The 23,145-nt window shown below is 38.4% G+C and overlaps 1 protein-coding gene across 6 annotated transcripts in view; it reads left to right on the forward strand.

Moving 5' to 3' along the window:
* Positions 1 to 23,145, forward strand: part of fcho1 (FCH and mu domain containing endocytic adaptor 1) — a 66,742-nt gene that overhangs the window by 27,451 nt on the left and 16,146 nt on the right. For 5 of the 6 annotated variants that reach the window (XM_036007647.1, XM_036007643.1, XM_036007644.1 and 2 more), the window contains 16 exons: positions 2,394 to 2,485; positions 6,177 to 6,251; positions 7,118 to 7,259; positions 7,446 to 7,598; positions 8,907 to 9,011; positions 11,632 to 11,730; positions 12,508 to 12,604; positions 12,850 to 12,967; positions 13,107 to 13,119; positions 13,428 to 13,439; positions 14,989 to 15,049; positions 19,094 to 19,287; positions 20,029 to 20,053; positions 20,221 to 20,277; positions 21,229 to 21,280; positions 22,111 to 22,235. In XM_036007647.1, coding sequence (XP_035863540.1) covers positions 2,394 to 2,485; positions 6,177 to 6,251; positions 7,118 to 7,259; positions 7,446 to 7,598; positions 8,907 to 9,011; positions 11,632 to 11,730; positions 12,508 to 12,604; positions 12,850 to 12,967; positions 13,107 to 13,119; positions 13,428 to 13,439; positions 14,989 to 15,049; positions 19,094 to 19,287; positions 20,029 to 20,053; positions 20,221 to 20,277; positions 21,229 to 21,280; positions 22,111 to 22,235 — 1,420 coding nt within the window. Of the gene's footprint in view, positions 1 to 2,393; positions 2,486 to 6,176; positions 6,252 to 7,117; positions 7,260 to 7,445; positions 7,599 to 8,906; positions 9,012 to 11,631; positions 11,731 to 12,507; positions 12,605 to 12,849; positions 12,968 to 13,106; positions 13,126 to 13,427; positions 13,440 to 14,988; positions 15,050 to 19,093; positions 19,288 to 20,028; positions 20,054 to 20,220; positions 20,278 to 21,228; positions 21,281 to 22,110; positions 22,236 to 23,145 lie in introns of all 6 variants that reach the window. The other variant, XM_031313877.2, reaches the window with a different exon arrangement.

Raw genomic sequence — 23,145 nt, forward strand, 5'->3', positions numbered from 1 at the left:
AGGTTTGTGTGATTACGACAGCTGTAGTCTGTGTTAAAGCTAAACAGAAATTGCAGGGTTGGCAACTTTTCTATGAACAACAACGCAGCACTGTGGTTTTCTCACATTTTACTGAGTCCTGTTGGCCTTTAACAGCGAGGTCATTTCCAATGGAGTGCAGTAGTTGAATCTTACAGTAAAATATCAGCAGAAACCATGTTCTGTTGGGTTTCATCAAAGCCATTGTTTAAACCAAATCTAACAAAATGGCAAATGCGCCAAATATTATAATAGCAGAACATAAATGGTCCTTTGGTTTAGTGATATTTATCAAACCAACATTTAGATAGATATTTTTACATTAAGAGAGCCAGTTAATGTTGTGCATCAGATACCCAAGGTTACCAGGCGAGCATGTTGACACTGGATAAATACGACATTAAAAAGCCTTTTAAATAAAAAAGAATAAAAAGAAAAAAAAGGAAGAAAAAGCCTTTTAAATCACCAGAATGAGTGTGTTCTTTCTACAAAAGGGGTAGGTACCTATCAGCACACAAATAATCTGTGTCAGTATCTAAACAAAACTGGTACTGTTGTTGATGAGCAAACGCTACTGTTTTACTGTTCCTCAGTTCCTCATCAGTTCCTTATGATATCATACATACATACAGTAGATGCACTATTTTTTGCCAAACAATGTAGGTTTTTTTTCACATAAGAGATTTCTGCTTATTTATTGTCTATAATCTTCTGTCACAACCTGACACTTGACGAAGAAAGAGGAATACACGCGGTTGTAGACGGAAAAATGAAATGGTCAAATTTATTTGCAAAAATGGAAACAAAACTCAATGTGTGTAATGTTTCAGTAAATCAGTGGCGTCTATTTATGTATTGGTGCACCCATTCTCAGCCTACCAGGATGTAAAAGGAGACACAAATACACAAGCACAAGATGCTCTTGCTCTTGATTAATGATAGCAAATGAGGATTTTTCCTCATTTTAACTTTGATTGTTGCTTATTTAGACGTACATTTCTCTCTTTATTAAGTGCATAAAAACAAAACAGAAACTAAAACTGTACTTGGTTAGTGTTTGTAAGGGGGTGATGATGGACTGTGTACTGATGACCTACTTTAGCTCAAAATCTGTATATTGTTGTGTGGTGTGACAGTGTGTGATGACGAAAAATGTAGCACAGACTGTGCCAAGTTACCTATAAAGTTAAAGTATTATTATACAGCTTTTTTATTTATTAAAACTTTGTTTAAAACTGTGAAACAGGCCTATATTTTCAATTATGATCAGCTGAGAAAGACACTGCAGGAAAAAAATTCTTCTTTCTTGTACTGGTCGATTTCGACATTTGGGGCTATTTTGCTTCCATAATATTTTCTTTCTATTGGAAAGAAAACAACTAAAATACACATTTCTGTGTTAATGTTACTACACTTTATACTTATATTGATATATATGATACAAGGTATAGGATGCTAAGGATTTGATCAGATATTGTGTCTGTAAATAGTGGTTTCCAATAAAACTATATAGAATTTGACAATACATATCTTTAAAGGCCATTTTCTTGATTTTTTTTTTTTTTTCTCAAACTACTCTGAGCCAGAAATCTTCACTTCAGTAGCACTTACATACACCAAACTTTCCAGTTTATTGATACAGTATCAATAAATCTATATTATAGTGTCTATAGTCTGACAGTTTTTACAGAGGGGTTTGTTCATAATTAGAAAATGTCTCATTTGCATATTTAAAAATACATTTTCAGTGAACTTGTAATTAAAAAAATAATTGTCTTAATCTAAGTAATAAACTTGGGGTTCATGGTGGCATCTATTAGTTCAAAATGTTATCCTATTCACCTGTAGTGAATGAAAACTTTAATTACATGTACAGTATACTGTAGCTCCCACAATGTTTATAATAAACCAATTGGGTCTCTACACACAACTATAAGGTCTAGTTTTGATGTCAGTTTTGATAAAACTTTAATGATACCCATCTGTTTCTTGCATTTTATTAAATTATTTCCAACTCTAAATAGAATTCTAAGCTGGTTTCATATGAATGTTTACAGTGACGTAAGTGTTGAATGTGTTGAATGTTCTGTTTGTGACTGATAGTGAAATGTTTCCTGGGAGCCACTAATTAGTCTGACTGACTTTTAGAGGAGTGTCAGTGGCGAAATATAATAAGGCTTAAAGTCAAAACAAATGTAATATTGCTGTACTAAATCACCAAATGACATCACTGTCTTTAACTTTCTAAGATTGGTTTGATGTTCCTCATTTGGGTGCTAACAGACTGTGTGTGTGTGTGTGTGTGTGTGTGTGTGTGTGTGTGTGTGTGTGTGTGTGTGTGTGTGTGTGTGTGTGTTTAACTTCTACCTTGGCAGGGGGAGAAAAATGCCGGCTTTGACGTGCTCTACCACAACATGAAGCATGGCCAGCTGGCAACCAAGGAGCTAGCCGAGTTTGTCCGTGAGAGGTAAGTTTTGTGTGTATTTGTGAATATCTGTGTGGGAGATGCCGCTAGTGATGGGACTCGGGTGGAGAAATTCTACATTCTTGAGTCTGTACATTTTGAAGGAAAGATGAGACTGTGCCAAGGTGAAATGCTCAGAGATGATAAATGAACTGTTTTAGATTTCATCTCTCGCTGTATCTAACAAGGTGTTTTTCAAAGTCCTGTCAGAAAACACTTTAACAAGTCTTTCTTTGTTAAAACTGCTTCAGTCGTCCCTCTCCGCTCTGACCCCTGTCCTCACCACTGTGCTACTTTTGAAGTGCACGATCTCTCAAACACTCACACACATACAAGCCTAAAAAGGTGGATTATCCCTCAGAATCAGAGGTTTATATGTTATCTACGTTTGCATCTTTTTCCTTATAATACTTAAAATTAACTAGCTCTACTCTGCAACACAAGAACAATTCTTCTTTATTTTCATGCTTATTTAATGGGTCAAACTGATGATGATGTTGACTTTTGCATGGGTGTTGTTAGCTTTAGCCTGAGTCTTTTAGCACAATATCATGTGTGTAGCCTTCAGGTGCAAATTTAAGACCCGGCTTTTTATAAAAGAGTCAGCTGGAAACATTAAAAAGTCAACCAGAGACAGTGTTTTAAACTAACTCATTAGGCTAGCATTAGCTCAATTAGCTAGCTGGCTGCAGCTGAACAAATCTGCTAGCATCCGTTGCTGTTTCTGCCCATCTAGACCCATTGTCTCATAAATTACTGAGAATTTATTGTAAAATGTGCGAGAACTGAAAGCTTGACAAGCTCACCGGTAGTACCTAAGGGGGGCAGTCAATTACCTAATTAAAACTGTCCTCTCAAAGTGGGTATATATATTAAATACTCTGTCCTCTAATTGGGAACTTATCAGTGAGTAAATTGAGGGTAGTAATGAGGTTCCCACAGGAGTTTGTGCTCTCACAGCTGGAAGTTAACACACACAGAGCGCTCTGTCAGACCAGTGATATAATCCTGACATTGATTCAGAGCGCCTGTGCACATTCCTTGCAGAGGGAAATTCACTTATCTGCTCGGACAGCAGCAGACAACAAATCAACAGTCAGGAAATGAAATAGGGATGGGTAAAAACAAGCGTGTGATCCCACAGGACGGAGGAAAGGAAATTGTTTTGATATATTTCCTCCATCTTTCTCTGCGGCCACTTGCCTTAAAGGACGTTTTGATATAAGGCACCATATAAAAGTTAAAGTACAGCAACAACTACAACCACTTTCTCAAGGATTTCTCAGTTACTGCATGTTATATTCACTACAGTCACCCTGGTACTCAGTTTAATATATTGCTACTTCTTTCTAGTTGGGCACCATTGATAGTAGGGACACAATATACATCCGGCTTTGACTACAATGAGTTTAGGGTTGAAACAATTAGTTAATCAATTAGTGTCCCAACAGAAAATTAATCGGAAAGTAAGTTTTCAAGCAAAAATGGATTTAACATTCCCTAGTTCCAGCTTTTTTTGTCTTTCATGATAGTAAACTTAATATCTTTGGCTTTTGGACTGTTAGTTGGTCGAAACAAGACATTTAAAGATGTCCCCTTGGGCTTTAGTAAATATTATTTTGATTGACAGACATTTAATAGACTAAACGATTAATCAATTAATGGTGAAAATAATTGATAAAGAATCTAATTGTCAGTTGCAGACCTAAATCATTAATGGTACTCAAAGACCATTTTTGATAATATATTAATCATTGAATGACATTTATCTTGTTAAAGTCCCAATTGTTTGCTGGTTCCAGCATCTATAATGTGAGAATTTGCAGCTTGTAATTAGAAAACCTTTGGATATAGAGAGGGTACTTAGTAAATATATTAGAAAACAGAATCAATAAAAAGGGCAGGGGCTCAACACTGAATCCAAACTACAAATCTATTTAGATAGAAGAGGTTTGATCCCAGGTCAAAATCATCTGTTTGGGATCTGAACTTCTATTTAATTGTCCATTTAACCCTGCTTTTGCTGATGTTTTTTGGCTTCTTGGGGCCAGCAGAAACAAGTTGTGAACACAGCATTGACATATCATCACCTTTGGAGTTGATATGGTGAATAGGGGTCGACCGATACTGTTTTTTCAGGGATGATACCGATACCGATTATTGGTCGTTAATAAAACAGATAACCGATATTTGGAACTGATATGCATTTACAGTAAAAATTAAAATCTTTTAGTCAAAATTAACATTTTGGAAGGTTACAAACTCCAACACAAAAGTTTGTTTAAATGCAATTATTACAGTTTGTTTGCAAGTGTTGCAGACTGCTTATAGATCTGTAGCAGAACCAAAGTAGCGCACTTTTTAATTCATTAACTTTATCGGTCAAATAAAACAGATAATCTGCAAATTGCCAAATATCGGCCCGATCAGCGGCCAGGCCGATAATTGGTCGATCCCTAATGGTGAATATCTTTTAGCTCTGTTTTGGTCTCTACCAACTTCTGAGGGAAATATCTGGTTCTTTAGCTGCTATAATGCTCCACTCTGTCCACCAGCTAGGTACTGTGTCTGTCTGTTGTTTGGTGCTGGGCAGGAAGTGTGCAGTTGGAGCTTTTTCTTATTGAAAACTGCAGCCAAAAACAACACTATTAGAGCAGTGACTGAGAATCAAAACAGTAAAATTGTGGGCCCCATAGCTAAACAATAAGCTGAAGCCTGATATACTATAAAGCTTGAAACTATAAAGCTGCTCTGTGAAACCGAGAAGAGCTTCAAATTGGAGTGATAATATCAGTTGTAGCCACTTTGAATATATTGGTAGTTTGGAGTCAGTGTGCATGTGTTCATTTTGTAGACAAAGAATTTAAAGACATCACTTTGGGTTTAATTGATTAAACTAAATAAATAACTGTTATTGAAAAAGGAAGAACAAACTGTGAAACAAAACAAAAAAATTAAAAATTAAAATATTCATTAGCCCTTCTTGTGATCCAGTTTGAGTTCCAACACAATGTCAGGGTTGCTGCTCAAGACCGATTGTCTGTTTGTTTATGACTTTCAGTAGCAAGTTGTTCTGTTCACCCTCAGGATATTTGGATCAATGCTCCTTCCTTGTTTCCGCTTCCTTCAGGGTCTACAGATGGTTATTAAAGTTTTATGCCCAGCCTCACAAAACAAGTCCATTAATCATCTAACCGTGGCTTATTGCAACATTTACCCAACACTTATTCATCTTTATCTGGCCGACTCTGATGGTGGATGCCCAGAGTTTGGGCCAAAGTAAGCTCTAGATAGAGAACAAAATATATGAGGCCATAAGCAGAGGCAATAGTCTTGTGAGGAAGTGCTATTGGAGTACATTACATTAACCAGTCCAGAAGTTATTTAGAATAATTTACATTTTAAAGAATGCACACAACATCACTCTTCCTGTCTTGTTACTGGCAATTCAGACTTTAGTAGAGAAACAAAAAGAAAGAGACATGCATCTCCTGACCTGCTGCATGCACGCACGCACGCACACACACACACACACACACGCACGCACGCACACACGCACGCACGCACGCACACACAAAATATATGCATTAACAGGTTTAACATTTGTATATCAATGTTTTTAAGGTTTTTAAATTAAAGTTATTCTATTGGTTGTTTTGCTTATGATAATGTGTGTGTGTGTTTGTTTTTACAGTGCTGCTATTGAGGAGACTTACTCCAAATCAATGAGCAAACTGGCCAAGATGGCCAGCAACGGAAGTCCACTGGGGTGAGTAACGCCATGTAAACACAGAACAGCAAAGCAACTTCACCCAACAGTCCCTCCTCAACCCGGAATTTATACTGTTGGAAGGTGTTTGTTACTGTAATTATAGATTTAATGGTCATATGGCTGCATATGAGATATGAATGAGTACCATCTGCATCACCAAATGTTCATATTTATGATTAAAATAATGCCCCCTCCGCTATTTAGCCTGTATGGTTTAATACATATGTTGTCTTTTATATGACTTTAAAATTGTAAATGTATTAATGATATTGTATATGATATGGTTTTAATGAATCGCTGGAAGAAACAACAAATAGTGCTAATTGATTTCTGTCAAAGAGCACATCTAGCCATTAAAGGCACTGAAAACATATTTTCTTAAACTGCTTCCTACTATGACTGATGAGAGTCCTGCATGAACACACACATTTCTGCCAGAGTTAGAAAGTTTTTGGTTATCACACTTGAGAAACACACTCCTGATGAAGCAGAGTTTTTGAATGTTAATCTCTTCAAAAAACATACCTAAGGATATTTTTTGCTCATTTAAATTTCAATGTTGCTTATTTAGTCTTACTTCTCAGGGCTTTTAAATATATTAAAGGACAGCTTAAAGGCGGCAGAAAATTTAGCTTTTGCTGACCTCCAGTGGTTTAACTAACTATGCCCCCCACCCCTAACTGACTGAACTGGAATACTGTATTTTGGTTTGCCAAAGCTGTTGTTTAACAAAGTCTTGGAAAAGTAATTTTACAACATGGCCACAGTATGACATTTAGTATTAGATTAAATTTTAAATGAAGACAGAGTTTGAACCAAGCAGTCTCATGTGTGTGCTTGATGCTTATGTATGTATTTCCCAGGACTTTTGCTCCCATGTGGGATGTTTTCAGGGTGTCTTCAGACAAACTGGCCCTCTGCCACCTCGAGCTGATGAAAAAGATGAACGATCTCATCCGGGACATCAACAAGTACGGCGATGAGCAGGCCAAAGTTCACCGCAAGGTACGTACATGGGATGAGGATGCTTTACCACTATCATTGCTTGCCTTTCATCGAGCCTCTGTCATCCTGATCTAATTTATCTCACCAGGGGTGTCCATGTGTTGTCTTTTTGTGTGTGTGTGTGTGTGTGTGTGTGTGTGTGTGTGTGTGTGTGTGTGTGTGTGGGTGTGTGGGTGTGTCACCCAGACAAAGGAGGAGATGGTGGGGACAGTGGAGGCGGTGCAGGCGCTGCAGGTTCAGAGCGGCCACCTACAGAAGTTAAAGGAGGGTTACCACGCCAAGTGCTTGGAGCTGGACCGGCTCAGGAAGGAGGGAGCTCCACAGAAAGAACTGGAGAAAGTTAGCCACCACTTTCTCTATTTTCCAAAAAAAAATTCAGATTTTAAACAGAACAGAAGCTAATCAAGTGCCCTTTCAAAGAACTTGAAAGGGCTGGTTCACACAAATTGGGAAAAAGACATATCTTCTTACTTAACTGTTGTTGTGTCTAGCCGTGTCGATAGTTTTAGTTGTTAAGGTTTTAAGATATCTGCCTCTACCCAGGTACAATGAAAGAAGAATAAAAAAATTTAAAAAACAGACAGCTAGCTAGACTATCTGTCTAATCTGAGTTTTCTGTTGCACGACTAAAACAACCTTTGAAAGTTCCTTCCCGAGGCTATTTTGCAGAGGGGCCGTTGCTCCGTCCGGCGCTTAGCGCTGCCCATGATGATTGGGATTGGTTTAAAGAATTGCCACACGTTTTTCTCCCATCCCGGAATGCTGTATGGACTAGCCAGACCCTCCTCCGCAGCGCTGTAAATGAAGGTCTGGCAATGTGAGACTATTTGAATACTGACTGTGATATGATAATTTACGATTTAAATTAAGCCTGAAAGTTCATTCTTGAATTTGGACACAGTTTGCTTTATGGTCTTCATTCATAATAATAAATCAGTGTTATTCCTTTGCTATACAACATAATATTAGTACTAGTGTGCTAATTATGAAATTATTTTTTATATAAATAATATATACTATTTTATTAATTCCCCCCCACATACCCCCTCCTTATGATCATCACAACCCACCCTCAGGAAAACTGACAAAGGTTTTAACACAAATACTTTGACCATGGTTTCTGAATCTCACAACTTTGTAAAACTCATAAACCAAAAAGCAGAAATATATATGCTGAAGTCCAGAGCTACTCCATGTGTCTCCCAGTACATCTTGTGGACAGCTGGATGTCGACTGGAACTTGACATACCTCTGATTCAGTGTCCTGCATCAGTATTCTTTAGTAAGCCCTGGGATGTCATGTTTTTATTGTCTGTCTTGTGACCCTAAAATCCATCATATGCTTGTTTCTTGTTTTCCACTCATGGGACCAGAGTGTCTGTTTATATTGAGGTTAATTCAATTACATTTATCCTGTCTTGACAATTAGGGAGAACAACATTTTCTAACTTCTCTGCTTGACGTCCGCTTTGTGAATAAATTGCAGTTCTTGTTTTAAAGGGTTGGGCTGAATACTGAAGTAGTTGTAATCATGGGGCAGAAATGATTCTCATTCACTCACTGAGCTATTAATTTTTATTTTAGGTTTGTGAATGAGAGTATGTAGCTAAAGGCCATCATTTTCCTTTTCCTTTTCTTTCTCGCTAGGCGGAGCTGAAGTCTAAGAAAGCGGCTGAGTCATTTGCGCTGTGCATCGAGAAGTACAACCGCGTGGGAGGAGAGTTTGAACAGAAGATGAGTGAATCCTCGCAGGTCAGCTCTGACTCCAGCTGGGCCGAGAGCCACTTTTTTTCTCTGTTTCTCTCTTCTATCTCCCTGACTCACCCTCTCTGTAATCTACCACCACACAAGAACTCCATCTTATCCTTTCATTTATTATCCTATCATGCCTTCCCCAAAAATGAAAACCTCAACCCCTGACTCGTAAACACCCATCCGTTCGCCCAGACATGCACATCCTGCCCCCCCCTTTCCCCCTGCTTATTACCTTGTAATCACTGCCTCCACACTTCCATGGTTACTGCTGCTGTTTCCATGGCAATCTTCAACAAACCCCAATAAGTGTCTCTGTGTTTTACATTTGAAATGATGACTGAAATCCTTGTGACCAATTATCTTTTGGAATAGCTATGAGAGGGAAGATTGGTTATTAGTATGAGGGGTATGTGGTTCCTGGCCGAAAAATGTGTCAAAAGATCAAGGAAGAAAAGATGAAAAAACAAATGTATGGACCAATAACAGATCAGTAAAGAAGAGTCTTAGATGCTTTTTATCAAACATAAAACTAGAGGAAATCACAAGATACATTTTTAAGGGCATTTTAACACCTGTAATTTGGTTCATTTTGTCTGGATCAAGGGAAAATAAAAGACACATTGTCTTTAGTTTTGATCCAGCTGTGTTCATACTGGCTTTTTACAAAAAGCTGTAAACATGAAGTTACAAACCGACCGGTAACTCATTGTTTGGACTGCTTTGGCAACATGGACCTTGTAGGGAAATCGAATGCCAGTAACTGACAGCAAGTTATGCAGCACCTCATGAGTATGTTCATCTTCTCTGGCATTCACAAAGAGCTCACAAAAAAACAGATGAATGGGACAAAAAGAGTCATTATGTACCACAGTCTTACTGTATGTGAGGATAGTTACTGTGTGGTTGCTGCCTTTCACTCACTTTTTGTTTAGGGAACTACTTACACAATACAAAGTAGGACACAATCATGACACCTCTGGTTTAAGGCTTTTTCACTTTCTGATATACGGTGCATGCATGTTACCATGTTTACCAAATAATATAAATAAAAATATAAGCTATACATTACTTATACTGATTGGGAGATCGCTTAACTTAGCAGTTCACGATCATGGATTTAACAGTAATTTAATGTTTGAATTCATTCTAAAATCACATATTTACTATCACACTGTCTCTGACCCTCCTTTGTTCAGGCAGTCTTGGTCCAGTTGCACCAAATTTCAGTTGGCAGCTTTTACACCAGCCCAAAAGAACCGAACCAAACAGGCAAACGCATCCGTTTTTAAAAACTGAACCAAACAGGTTAGGTGTGAAAGCCCCCTAATACTGGTTCTTAGAGCAACAGCTTCACTGAGTTTCAGGAATAAAGAGGTTTCCATTGACAGACTTATCCAGATGTAAGAGTTTGCTGTAAAACCTGTGGTCATTTAGTGAAGAGAGTAATAATACAAAAAACATAGTCATATAACGGGCCCAATACATCTGCAAACTCTTATTTAAAGTCTTTAGTTCTGTATCAGACTAATCTAAGACCAAAATTAAGACTTGTCTAAAACTGCAAGCCAGTCTGACATGTCTTTGTGAAACTGGCCCCTGGAGTCGTGGCAGATAGCAGATGGGAATGAAGTGCCCTGCTGAAGGCTGACAGCAGTTGCAAAGAGTCAGTGGAGAATGTTTTATGTTTGCACTCTCTGCCCAGTTAATTGGAGAAAAGAAATTGGCAAAACTCAACTGCTCAGTAATTACTTTTCGAACAAAAGCCAATGGCAATATATCAAGATAATTCCCCTGAACCAGACAGCGACAAATGAGCTGGCTGAATTTAAAGCAGGATCAAACTTAAATACTAAATCCTCTCAAATTATCGCTGGTTTAAAGACCTGGCAACCTGGCGCCTCTTTTGCTGGCTAACTGCCTCTTTAGCTGCTCCTGAATCCCATTTAAAACCCATTTATCTTCATTGCATGTATGTGGAGTTTGAAGTTTCTGTTTTATTTGATTCTGGATGCTTCTCTAAATCCTCCTGAGTGAATTTAGAAAGTTGCATTTCTTTCCATTTTTTAATAAGAGTCAAAAGCACAACAGCAACAAACCTTTACAACCACTACAAAGAAATATGAACAAAACGCATAACAAAAACAAACAATAGCAACTGAAATAACACAAAATCAGCCTGTACAGACAGCAACATATCCTATACATCATCAGGCCTAACAACATATTTATAATTAGAAATAAACAAGACCTAAAAAGGAATACAAAATCCTCATATGGCATTAATGTGTTAATACTGGAAAATTAGCTGTTTGGTAAAAAACCTGTGTTCAAAATGTATCTTTTCGTCAACTTAAAGAAACAGCTGTGTTTTAAAGTAGATGTCAGCGTAGCTTTGATCCTATGTGGTTGGATTTGAAATGATTTATAGCACAAAAGGTCAGAGAAAGATGTCAACCCAAAGAGAAAGATCAAGTAACCGACAGTGGAGTTTTGAGGTTTCATAGTGTGTGTGTGTGTGTGTGTGTGTGTGTGTGTGTGTGTGTGTGTGTGTGTGTGTGTGTGTGTGTGTGTGTGTGTGTGTGTGTGTGTGTGTGTGTGTGTGTGTGTGTGTGTGTAGAAGTTTCAGGAAATTGAGGAGGCCCACCTGCGGCAGATGAAACTGCTGATCAAAGGTTACTCCCACTCCATAGAAGACACCCATGTTCAAGTGGGACAGGTATGTTGTAGCTGACATTAAACCCTGCTCTGATGACAGAGCAGCATTTGTCCTTCTCGAAAAGACAGCATTTTAAATTTCTTTATTATATATACTTCTACTAAACCTTTTTTCTAATTAAGAGGAAAGTGTATGGGATTCATGACCTCAGCGTCAAAATACTCTTGTGCCACTACTGAATCGTGCGCCATCATTACCAACAGTTTTTTTTCATCAGCCTATCCGTGGTGTAATGTTTAGTTAAAGCCAGTGTGATAACTTGGCACAACATTGGCAAATTGTAGTTTTGCACCTCCTGTTGCATGATTGATGATGGTACACAACAAGTAAGTGATTGCTGCCCATTTCTTGCAGACACATTAAACGTTAAGTGGTAAAAATCATTATTAAAATTATCAGCAGCATTTTAGTTTAAAAGTTAAAAATTTGAAATATTACTATCCACCAGGTCTCTAGTGTCAACTGAAGGTATTCAAAAGTTAAGTGCAACTCAACACTTCCTGTTTAGCACAACAGTTCCATGCTAATGTTCACCAATAGCACACTTGAGTTCAAAAGGTATTTAAGACTCAAACATTAAGCTAGATGCATCGTTATTACCCTGTTGGACTCAAATTACAACACTGGCAAAAATTAAGTTAATATTTTACTGTAAAAATGTGTTACACTTAGCTTAGATAACAAAAACAATTAATAAATAAATTTTTTATGACACCTTTTCTTATATAACATGTTTTTTTAAAGGAGCAAAATAATCATTCTTGTGCTCTGCTGCAGGTCCACGAGGAATTCAAGCAGAATGTGGAAAACATCGGCATCGATAACCTCATCCAGAAATTTGCAGAGCAGAAGGGCACGGGCAAAGACAGGCCAGGTACAGTTCAGCTAACCCAGGATGAGGTTTTTGGCTTGTTTTAAATAGGAGTGAAATAAAAGCATAAACACGCAACTTCAGCAGCTTACATAACAATACAGATATGAAAACACCCACACTCAAAACGGTATTGTGGAGGCAGAATAATTCATAGTGACAAAATACAACAGACTCGAGTAGATACGTATATTTGTGTCTGTTTTCTGAATGTTTATTTTTATTATCAAACTGCCTGTTGTCTGCAGCTCTGGTTGGTTTTGAGGAGTACATGACAGCTTTGGCACCAGAAGGTGGAAAGAAGAGTCGAACAAAAGCCTTCAGGATCCCCGGCCTCGGCAAGAGGGACAAAGAGCCAGACTCTACGTGAGTGTGTGCACAAACACACACAGAAGCAAACATGCTGTACTCTACAAGCTCCTGAAATTGAAGTTGACATTGAGTTACTACTGAATAATGAAAACAAAATACATCACATGTGTTTTTTTTTTTTTTGTATTTGCAGAGACTCAGCATTGACACCGGTGAGTATCTGATATCAATCACGCCCAAACACTACAGCCCCAAAACCGTGTGTGTGTGTGTGTGTGTGTGTGTGTGTGCGTGTGTGCGCATGCGCGTTCAGGAAATCGTGAGAGTGTGTTAATGACATGACTGACGGTGTGGGGTTTCCCAGGTTTATTCCAGTACTTCTGAGAAGAGGTTTTTGAGATACTTTGGCAGCGTCAGGGGAAGTGCATAAGTGCATACGAGAGTGTGTGTTTATGTGTGAAAGGGCTTTGGACACTTACAGATTGATGTGGAAGAGGGGAGTAAACGGCAGATCACAGAGCCACTGGTACTGCTAATTTACACTTTGAAGGGCATTATGTGTCTGACTGTAGTGTGATGGGTACTAGTAATGTTAGCAGAGCTCACTTTAAGACATGTATAAAAATATATATTGTCTTTAGATCATACAAGTGTGCTTTGTGTTTTCCCCAAAATACGTCCGTGTTTTGCAGCGGAAAAACGACGCTGATGAGAGCGTTGAGAGTAAACAGTGAAGTTGTGGGACAGACAGCTACTCAACGAGCTGAAACTCACTATAAAAGCTGTAAAGCCGAGAGGAGCTGTAGGTTTAGGTGATAATCCGCTATAGGTGTATCACTAACGGGCGAACCCTTGATTATAGCTGCCTTTTATCTGTGAGTCTAACTGTGGTTAAGCTGCTCCTGCAGTTATACTTTCATAGTCTAATCACACTAGTATACATTAACTAACCTGTTGTGAGTTTTCATAACTCTGATTTATTTCACTGTGATCTGATGAAGATAATTATTAATGGCTACAGTTGTCAACTTGACCTACTGAAATCAGATCTAATAAAACACCATCTGTATGTCCACACTCAGTCTAAAAATAACTGCTCCCATGTTGGCTGGATAAATCAGGCCTCCCTCATGTCTTGTTTTCAAGATCATATGACTGCAGCTAACATGGATCCAGACGCCCTGGCTAGAAAAAATAATTCAAATCAAACTGAAAGCACACCTGTAGCTGTATCTGGTGTTACGTTCTGTCAACCGCTCTTTGGTACGAACGAAAGAAACCGAGCTGTTCTTTTTATCGTTGTACATGACTTTAGTGTGCCAATAAAACGTTTTCTAATATTAAGTGTTCAATGAATTGCATCCAAGGCACGGCAACTTTATTTACATAACACATTTCATATCAAGGCTAAATTCAAAGTAGTAAATTCACTGACAAAGACGACACAGGATATGGCATCACCTTGTGTAATGTTTGGAATGCAGATCATTGATTAGGTCCTGCAATACGAGTCATTTAGTGCTGCTAAACCTAGTCAAAATTGAAAAATTGAAAAATTTAAGGTGGGATGTTTAAGTTTGAATTGGATCCAAATCTTTATCCAATTAATTATCCTAGTGACTATTATTTTACAGGTAAACCTAGTAAGCCCCGTCCCCTAAAAAGAAAAGAAAAAATATTATGAGCCGGGTCTAGGAAAGGAACGGAGCCATAAGATCTGGCTTCCATCAAAGAGCCATAGTTCTTATCACTAGCTGTATCAAACAGCTTTGTTGAGCTGTTGATAGTTATTCACTCACACACTCTGATAGAAGCCTCTCAGTGGTACATGTAGGCTGCATTGCTGACTTACACAGTATGACAAAGCACTTCTGTGTGTCAGATATGTGGCTGAAGTGCCATTTCTCTCTGTGTTGCTCTACTAGCTGGTCTCTGACCCCCTCTCTTGCTTTGTGTGTGTGCTTTGTGTGTGTGTGTGCTTTGTGTGTGTGCTTTGTGTGTGTGTGTGTGTGTGTGTGTGTGTGTGTGTGTGTGTGTGTGTGTGTGTGTGTGTGTACATGTTCCTGTTCATATAGAATTCACCCCTGGAAGTAGATGATGAGGGATTTGTCATCCGAGCTGACAGCACGCACAATGATATCCTTTTTTTCTGCTCACATGTTCCACCAGGATTATTCACCATAATATCATATTACAACTTTCTAGCTTTTCATTCTTTAATTAATTATCGTTTGTAATCATTCTTTGTTTTAGGTGAATCATGATACTGTCAACAGATGTTTGTTTGTGCCATGTTGTGAATACAGTTACAAAAGGGTGACAAATTAAGTTGTTGTTTTATTAGTCTTCAATGTTCCTTGGCAGAAATTCTCCAAGTCTCTGGAGCTCTGTTGGATAGATGAACATCATTCTTCCAAAAGATTTAGTGTTTTGATGATGATGGTGATCAGTGTTGGGAGTAACGCGTTACAAAAGTAACGCAATTACAGTAATGTATTCCTTTTTGCTGTAACGCAGTAATATAACGCATTACTAATTAAATTTTGGTAATATTATACTCGTTACAGTCTCAGTAACGCGAGTTACAACGCATTTTAACGCAACATTTAGTGGTGCATTGGTTTTTTTAAGAATTCACCAACACCGCGACACATTTCTTCACAGGAAAAAAAAAAAGCCGTATTATTTCCTGTCGCTGTATACGATGGTTGAGATGACTGCAGAGACAGATACATTTGCGAGATGGATATTATTTTCAGGAGTTATTACGCTGCGTTGAAGTGAGCTGTCCTGTTTCTGTTCCCGTGGTCAGAACCAGAGACGATACGGACAGCATGTATGTCCAACAGGTGACGGTACGTCAGCGGCTGACAGATATAAACATGTCGGGAATTAATATTGAGGTTTGCTACACGTAAATATCATTGCATTTTATCAGCCGTGGAGAGTAACTATGCCTGTAGTGGAATGGCTTCGAATGACGACCAAAAACGCTTGTCTTTTACTGTGACCATTTACTGTTCAATATGTTGCAGTTTTACAAACAAGAAAGTGAACAACTTGAGCCTGACGGACATGTTGCATCTCAGTAAGCTAGCAAGAGTAGGCTACACAACAGACAACGTCCGTGTAGCCTACTTCAAAATAAAAGCACTTCCTGTGACGGTTCGCAGTAAAACTAAATTACTGTTAAATAAGGTTGTGTAGGCTACCTTTTCACAAATCAGCTGTAAATCAAGTACTGTAAATAATGTAAATAGTGAGTTTTAATCACACTATAATTGAGCATTTCCTTTAGAGTGTTTTAAACTAAACAACATGAATTTCTTATTCAAGTGCTATAAACAAACATTTTACAACAATGCTGTACTTTTAATTGAGTATTTTCATTTTCTCCTAATTGCCTATTATACGTTTTACTTATCTATTTTTTATAGCTTTAGTTACTTTGCATATTTATATTAATTATACAAGATATGAATAATCTATGATGTATTAAAGTGGATTCACAAGCTAGCTGCCAAATCAAACTTCCCCTGTTATTTTGGTAAAAGTAACTCAAAAGTAATGCAAAAGTAGTGTAACGCATTACAATTCAGAGACAGTAATATTGTAATATAACTAATTACTCTCAAATGACAGTAACTAGTAATCTATAATGTATTACATTTTGGAAGTAACTTGCCCAACACTGATGGTGATAGAGAATGCTGTCCAACACATCGGTCCAAAATCTCCAATAGGTAACTGTGATGACCATACTGTAACATGTGATTCACATCTTTTTAAAGCTTTAGTGCGTAACTTTTTGATATGAATGAATGCCCGTTTACATTCAAGCCATTGCCAAATGAATTGCTACAAAGCTAATTAAGACTTTCACCTTCAGAAAACTCTGTCTGTATTTGTCAGTATGGCTGTGTTCAGTGTCCGGCGACTTTCACGCAGAAACTCAAGTCAAAATAATTACCTCTTCTTAAAGGGTCCATCATGTTTTTTTAATCCTCCGTGTCCTCCTTGGCTACTAGCAACTGCGTGGAGGAGGGGTGGGGGCGATGCGTGATCACGGGAAGGCTTGTATCATGTGGACTTGCCGACAGTTTTGTTATCATTACTTAGAATTCCTACGGTGGCGACAGAAACTACGCACTATTGCTTTAATACTTCTCGTGCCCTGTTTGGAAATGCATCTGTATTCATTGTGTTTTTACACTCATTTATTTTGTTTTTATATCGATTAATCCATTTTTATTCACCACATAAAATTGTACGGCGTAGTTTCCAGTGAAAATGTTATCCCATCAGGTTGTCCAACGTGTATGATTCATCATAAAGCAGAATGTGGCCGTCAGAGTTTGTCACCCGTCTGTATATTGCATCTAGAGTCTAATTATTTGTATTATTGATTAATCTGGTGTCTTAATTACATACAGCGTCCTATAATTATTCATCGCCATTGAAGTTATTATGTTTTATTTGTTTATCACTTTGTAGAAAACTGAGTTGACTTTAATATTAATGGGACTTTTCTGTTGATCATATTATAGCCAAATTAAATCCACTTTAATTTAATGTTGTAAACAATAAAACATGAAAACTCACAACAGGGATGAATACTATAGACACTGTATTTTTCTATGTATCATTTACTCTGTAAAGTATTAACAAATATTAACAGTGATGTCTTAAAATTGCTTATTTTGGGGGTAGCCTAGTGGCCTCAGTTAGTTTTTGTTGCATGTCAATTCCCCTTTTTTTGATAATCTGATCATTAACTACATCTGTACTGAGCTAACACAAACCTAGGAAACGCAACATCTGTTGAATGAAAACAACTACTGTATAATACATTTTATTTTATTTTTTTATATAACTATAAAAACAACTTGAGTCTTCTTTAAATTCACTACATATTTCAGATTCAATCATCTTGACTCCCTCACATGACAGATGCAGTTTGCACCCAGTTAAACCTCTTGAGAATGCTGAATTGACTCTAATAAGGCCCCTAACTGAGATGATGGAGGCGTTTTTAAATGAAGCGTAATCCAAAGGTCGGATGCGAGAGGCGTGTTTAACCAATTTATTCACACAAACAGCCACATTTATGGCCTCATTAACTGTAGAGCTCTAGACAATTCTAACGGTCTCTACCCTATTTGTTAGTGCAAATGAATCCCCCCTCATTAAATACAGACGAGGTAAACGCCTGCATGGGATATGAATGAAATGTCCTCCTAACACTCTGTGTCCTGACTCTCCAGCCCTGATCCATGTATCAGTAGCAGCTCTCAGTCCTGATAGCTCCAAGATAACAACTCTTCCGGACTTTGTCATTCCCCAATCGAGCCCCCCTCCTGCTCAGAATAGATGGTTCATGTTCATCAAGCGCCCTCGTACTGTACATGTCCCTCAGTTTCTCTGAATCTTCTAATAAACACAAGACACAAACGCACCTCATGATGTGACCCAACACTTGCAGCAGAGTGGAGTCCAAACAAAGAGGAAGTGGCAGTTTGGCTATTTGAAGCCCTGCAGCCCTCACCGCCAGCACACTCTGCTGTGCTTCTGCCTCTATTTGTGTTTTATATGTGTCTATGTTGAATTGCACTCTGCTTGCCTGCATTTTCTCTCAGGTGTCCTGAATTAAATGGTAATTTCCTCAAGATTATACCAACGGCAACAAGAACAAATGTGTAATTTTTTGCAAAAGTCAGTATTTGAAATGATGTAGATTAAGAACAACTTTTGGAAACTTTCATTTCATTTTAGAATTATGCTGTATTACTTTAAATATAGGTAATGAAGCATTAGTTAAAGTGTTCGGTCCTGTTTTGACGACAGAAGTTTATTTCAAACAGATATTTACGTCTCATAAGTTTACAGTAATAAAATAAATTTGGCTTTCAGTAATGCAACACTATAATACTGGAAAGTGAAAACAGTACAGTACATTTACACAACCTTACAGTACAGAGACAATATTCAGACATTGCATTTCTCAACCTTTACACTAATTCCTTAGATTTGAAAAACATGACAGTAGTGCTCAAGTAATCAACAATTATGCTGCAATGCTGCTCTCCTTTGTAATGTTAGAGCACTCGCCAAACAATATCACTTTTCATTCCCTGTTTACAGTATGAGCTTGTTCTCCTTGACCATCCTCTCTCTCTGTACGCTGCTCTGAGGAGAAGGAGAACAACTTTTACTCCAGTGACTCGGACTTCGATGACGAGGAGCCCAAAAAGTTCCACATCCAGATCAGACCGGTGGCCAGCAGTAATCGCAGTAACTCTGCTGCCACAGAGAAAGAGCTGAAAGCCACCATCGGGGCACTCACTCTGCCGCCCAACAGAGGCGTCCGGCAACAGGTTGTTTGTTTTGGTGTTTCTGTCACGTTCTGTATGTTTGTCAGGATCCTTCTGAAGACATTAGCATTTAACCATGGATGCAGAAATCGAAATGTCTGTGGTAAATATTCTGAATGCAGGTTTCCCTTACTTAGCTATTCCCTGACATAGATCCATTTCCTGAAGATGTTCTGGATATGGCTAAGTAGATGGACCTCACTTTAGTATATTAACCTCAGATACTGTGTCCTCAAGGTTGAGAATGAATTGCCATGCTCAAATCTAAACCTGTCCTAAATTACCATAAAGGAAGAAAAAAAATCCTGGAAATATGTTTTATTTATTTATTATTGTCTACAATTCCCATGGAAAAAAACATAACCCACCAAGTAAAATTAATTTACTAACAAGTTTTGTCGGTGTAGCCAAAGCCCGATATATCTTATTTATCAACTTGTTGTCCACAAACTATTAAAAAAAAACACCACTTTTCCACTGGGTGACATGTTCCTTTAATACGATGAACATGGGCGTGTAGATTATTTTAAGCCTTTCTGCTGTAAATACTCACTAGAGCCCCAAATGCATGTTTGCAGTTGAAAATTCTACTCCGAGAGGAGTCAGAAAGTACTGAAAGAAGGATTCATTTGTTGTTGTTTATGGGATTTTTTGACAATAAGAAAAATATAGAATAACACCATCCTTTTCTCTTACATGAGTCCACTGTATTGACCAAATCTGTCCCCCTCTCATGACTCTCAGGTGTCAGTCAAGTGGCATCTCTCCAGTAAGTTCAGTCAAATGTGTCTGAATTGTGTGTGTTTATGAAGTCATTTTCAGTGCTTGTTAATGTGCAACAAATCTCTTTCCTGCACCATAATTCAATAGGAAATATACAATAGTCTGTGTACTGTATGTAATAGTACAGACTTCTGAAAGCTGTTGTGTCTGCAGGAAACTCAAGTACTGCAGGAGGTCGCTCAGAAGAGGGCGAAGGTGCCTCCCACAGGGGTGAGTCTGACTTTAGTCTCTCATTGTTTATATCTATCTATGTGTCTGTCTGTCTGTCATGCTCTTTTTATATATTTTTGTATAGAGCTGAAACGATTAGTTGATTACTCAATCAACAGAAAATGACTGCAACTATTTTGATATATTGGAAATTGGACTCTGGGACATAGTAATGGGATTTCTTTTTTTCTGATGTTCTATAGACCAAAAGATGAATTGATTTTCAAGAAAATAATCAGCAGAAAATCGTTATTAGTTGCAGCCTTAATTTTGTACCAATCTGTACTACAATAACAAAAGATCATCAATCATGCAGCGTTAAAGACTGTCAGGTTACTTTTAATGGAGGTTTGAAGTTTCAGTCCTTTCATTCGTTCATGGCTGTAATTTGAAAAACCATTTTGTCGCACACAACCACTTCTGTAGGAATAAAGTGATTATTCTATCTGCAGCATCGCTCTACCTCCAGCCTGTTTAGCCCCCATGTTTCCCTCTAGGCAGAAAATCTCTTCATTGGCTGACCTTGCATGAACAGCCACCCTCCATTAGTCACACCCGGCCCTCTGCTCGTGCTCCACAGCATGTTTTATCACCGACAGGATCGTTAAACGCCAGTAGGTTAGGCTGGAGGCTACAACCTGCTGCTTCACAGCAGCGGGGAGTCTTTCTCGTATGTCCAGAGGCAGCAGGATTATCAATGAGCGTCTGATTAAAGCGGTTGCTCTGCAGCGACAGCAGCAGCAGTGGCTGGAGCTGAGTGAGACCAGGCTAATTGCTGGTATTGGTAATGGCTGATGGGTTTTCCCCTCATGTCTTCCGATCTCAGTCGATCTCAGCCTCCCATCAACGCTGTGACAAAGAACACCGTGCTGCTGATTAGTCCTGATTAGGGAACATCCTCTGCAGTGAGTCACTGTACGTGTGTGTGTGTGTGTGTGTGTGTCGTTACAGATGGAGAGCAGGAGGGCCTACACAGGTCCACCTCCAGTCCTGATCACAGCAGGTGAGACAGCTCTGCTTTTCATATATGTCTCTGAGCGGTGCAGAGAGGATGACATATGTGGAGGTGAAATTGCGTCATCAGTGGTGTTTTCAGCGGTTTGAGGCTCTTCAGGTTTCCTCACAGTCTTTCCACTGTCACCATCCTTGTTTTATTTCTGTCTATCTGCCAGTGTTTCCTTCGTCACCCCACTTCTCTCATTGTCTTTTCACTCCATCTTAAATTCCTCTGCAGCTCAGACAGAGCACCAACATTTTCTTTAATTTGATTTTAGTTGTTTTTAAAGAAAAACAAAATAAGAAAACAGACCAGAGCACCTTTTGCAATAGATGCAATGCATGGTCAACATTACACCCATACATGGTCCTATTGCAAAATCATGTGCATTCATCTCTTACAATAACAGGCTTTCCACATGATTTAGAAACCTGACTGCAGGAATTTGCTCTCATACAGCTCCAATAGTGTTAGAGAGTTTCATCACTGATGTTGAGTGATAAGGTCTGGCTTGTAGTCGGTGTTCCAGTTCATCCCAAAGCTGGTGGATGGGGTTTAGGTCAGGGCTCTGTGCAGGCCAGTCAAGTTTTATCACACCAAACCATTTATTTATGTACGTGGCTTTATGCAGGGGGGGCATTGTCAAGTTGAAACAGGAAAAAGTCTTCCCCAAACTTGCATTTTTTTTATTTATTTCTTCCTACATCCTTTACAACCCCCCAATTTCGTCTTCTCTCACTGACACCCACTCTTCTGTTTCCCTTTTATCACCTCTCCTCCTCATCACTCCGTTCTCCCTGATCGTCTTTCTCATTCCCTCCTTGTTTCTTCACCAGGTTGAGTTCAACAGCGTCTGGTTCAGACAGTCTGTTTGGCCCACCGTTAGAATCGGCCTTCAAGTCCAAAAGCTTTGATGGTCGGGAACAACTCAGAGAGCAGAGCGCTTTTGGTGCCTCTGAATGTAAGAATTGTTGTTGTGTTCAAAATATTTTCTTTGTCTGTTCATGTTTATATCGTATGGGCCCAAATATAAAACAATCTCCCCTTTTCAAATAAACTAGTCCAGGTGGGAAGTTTCCCTGAGAAAAAAAGAACCCTCTTCCGTGAAGCCTTGAATTTATAAAAGTAGAACATGAAATACTTAAATGAACGAAAAACATAAATCCCTCATTTCTGTAGCTTATCTGCTTCACTGGCAGTTAGACATTCTTTTTCATTTATTGCATTTTAAACTTATATAATAAGTATAAAACAAAAACACAAACAAGAGGCAACGACACACAGACCCCCCAACCCCGATACACCCACTGACATATGACATAAAACGAACAAAAGAAAAAAGGTTGCCAGAGTAGCAAACAATTGTCAAAGCATGCCTCGATATGCTGCGTCTTCATTGCTGTGATGGAAATGTCCATACATGTCCGTCATAGTCTGTTGATGTACAATGAGTATCATTTAAGAGGTAGTTCAAATAAACAATATTAAGCCACACTGAAGAGTGGTACATACATCAAGAAAACATTACTTAGTTGCAGCCGAGTGGATTTGCTTTCTGATGTAATCAATAAATGGACACCAAATCTTAACAAATGTACAGTATAAGTCAGATGAACAGTACTTAATCTCCTGCATATAAACACAGGAGATCATATCAGTGAGCCACTTCTTAAAACAAGGAGGGGAAGTAGATTTCCATTCTCTCTAAAATAATGCCTTTAGCTATAATCATACAAAACATTAAAGCCTGCTGGGTCTCGAATGGCAGTTCAAAAACAGCAAGTACACAGTCTGGGTCGATTTGTTTCCCAAGAATTTTACTTAGTAAAAGAAATATTTCCTCCCAAGCCCAGAAAAGATTTTTTTTTTTT

Source organism: Sander lucioperca, chromosome 11 (assembly GCF_008315115.2).
Source record: "Sander lucioperca isolate FBNREF2018 chromosome 11, SLUC_FBN_1.2, whole genome shotgun sequence".
Taxonomy (NCBI): domain Eukaryota; kingdom Metazoa; phylum Chordata; class Actinopteri; order Perciformes; family Percidae; genus Sander; species Sander lucioperca.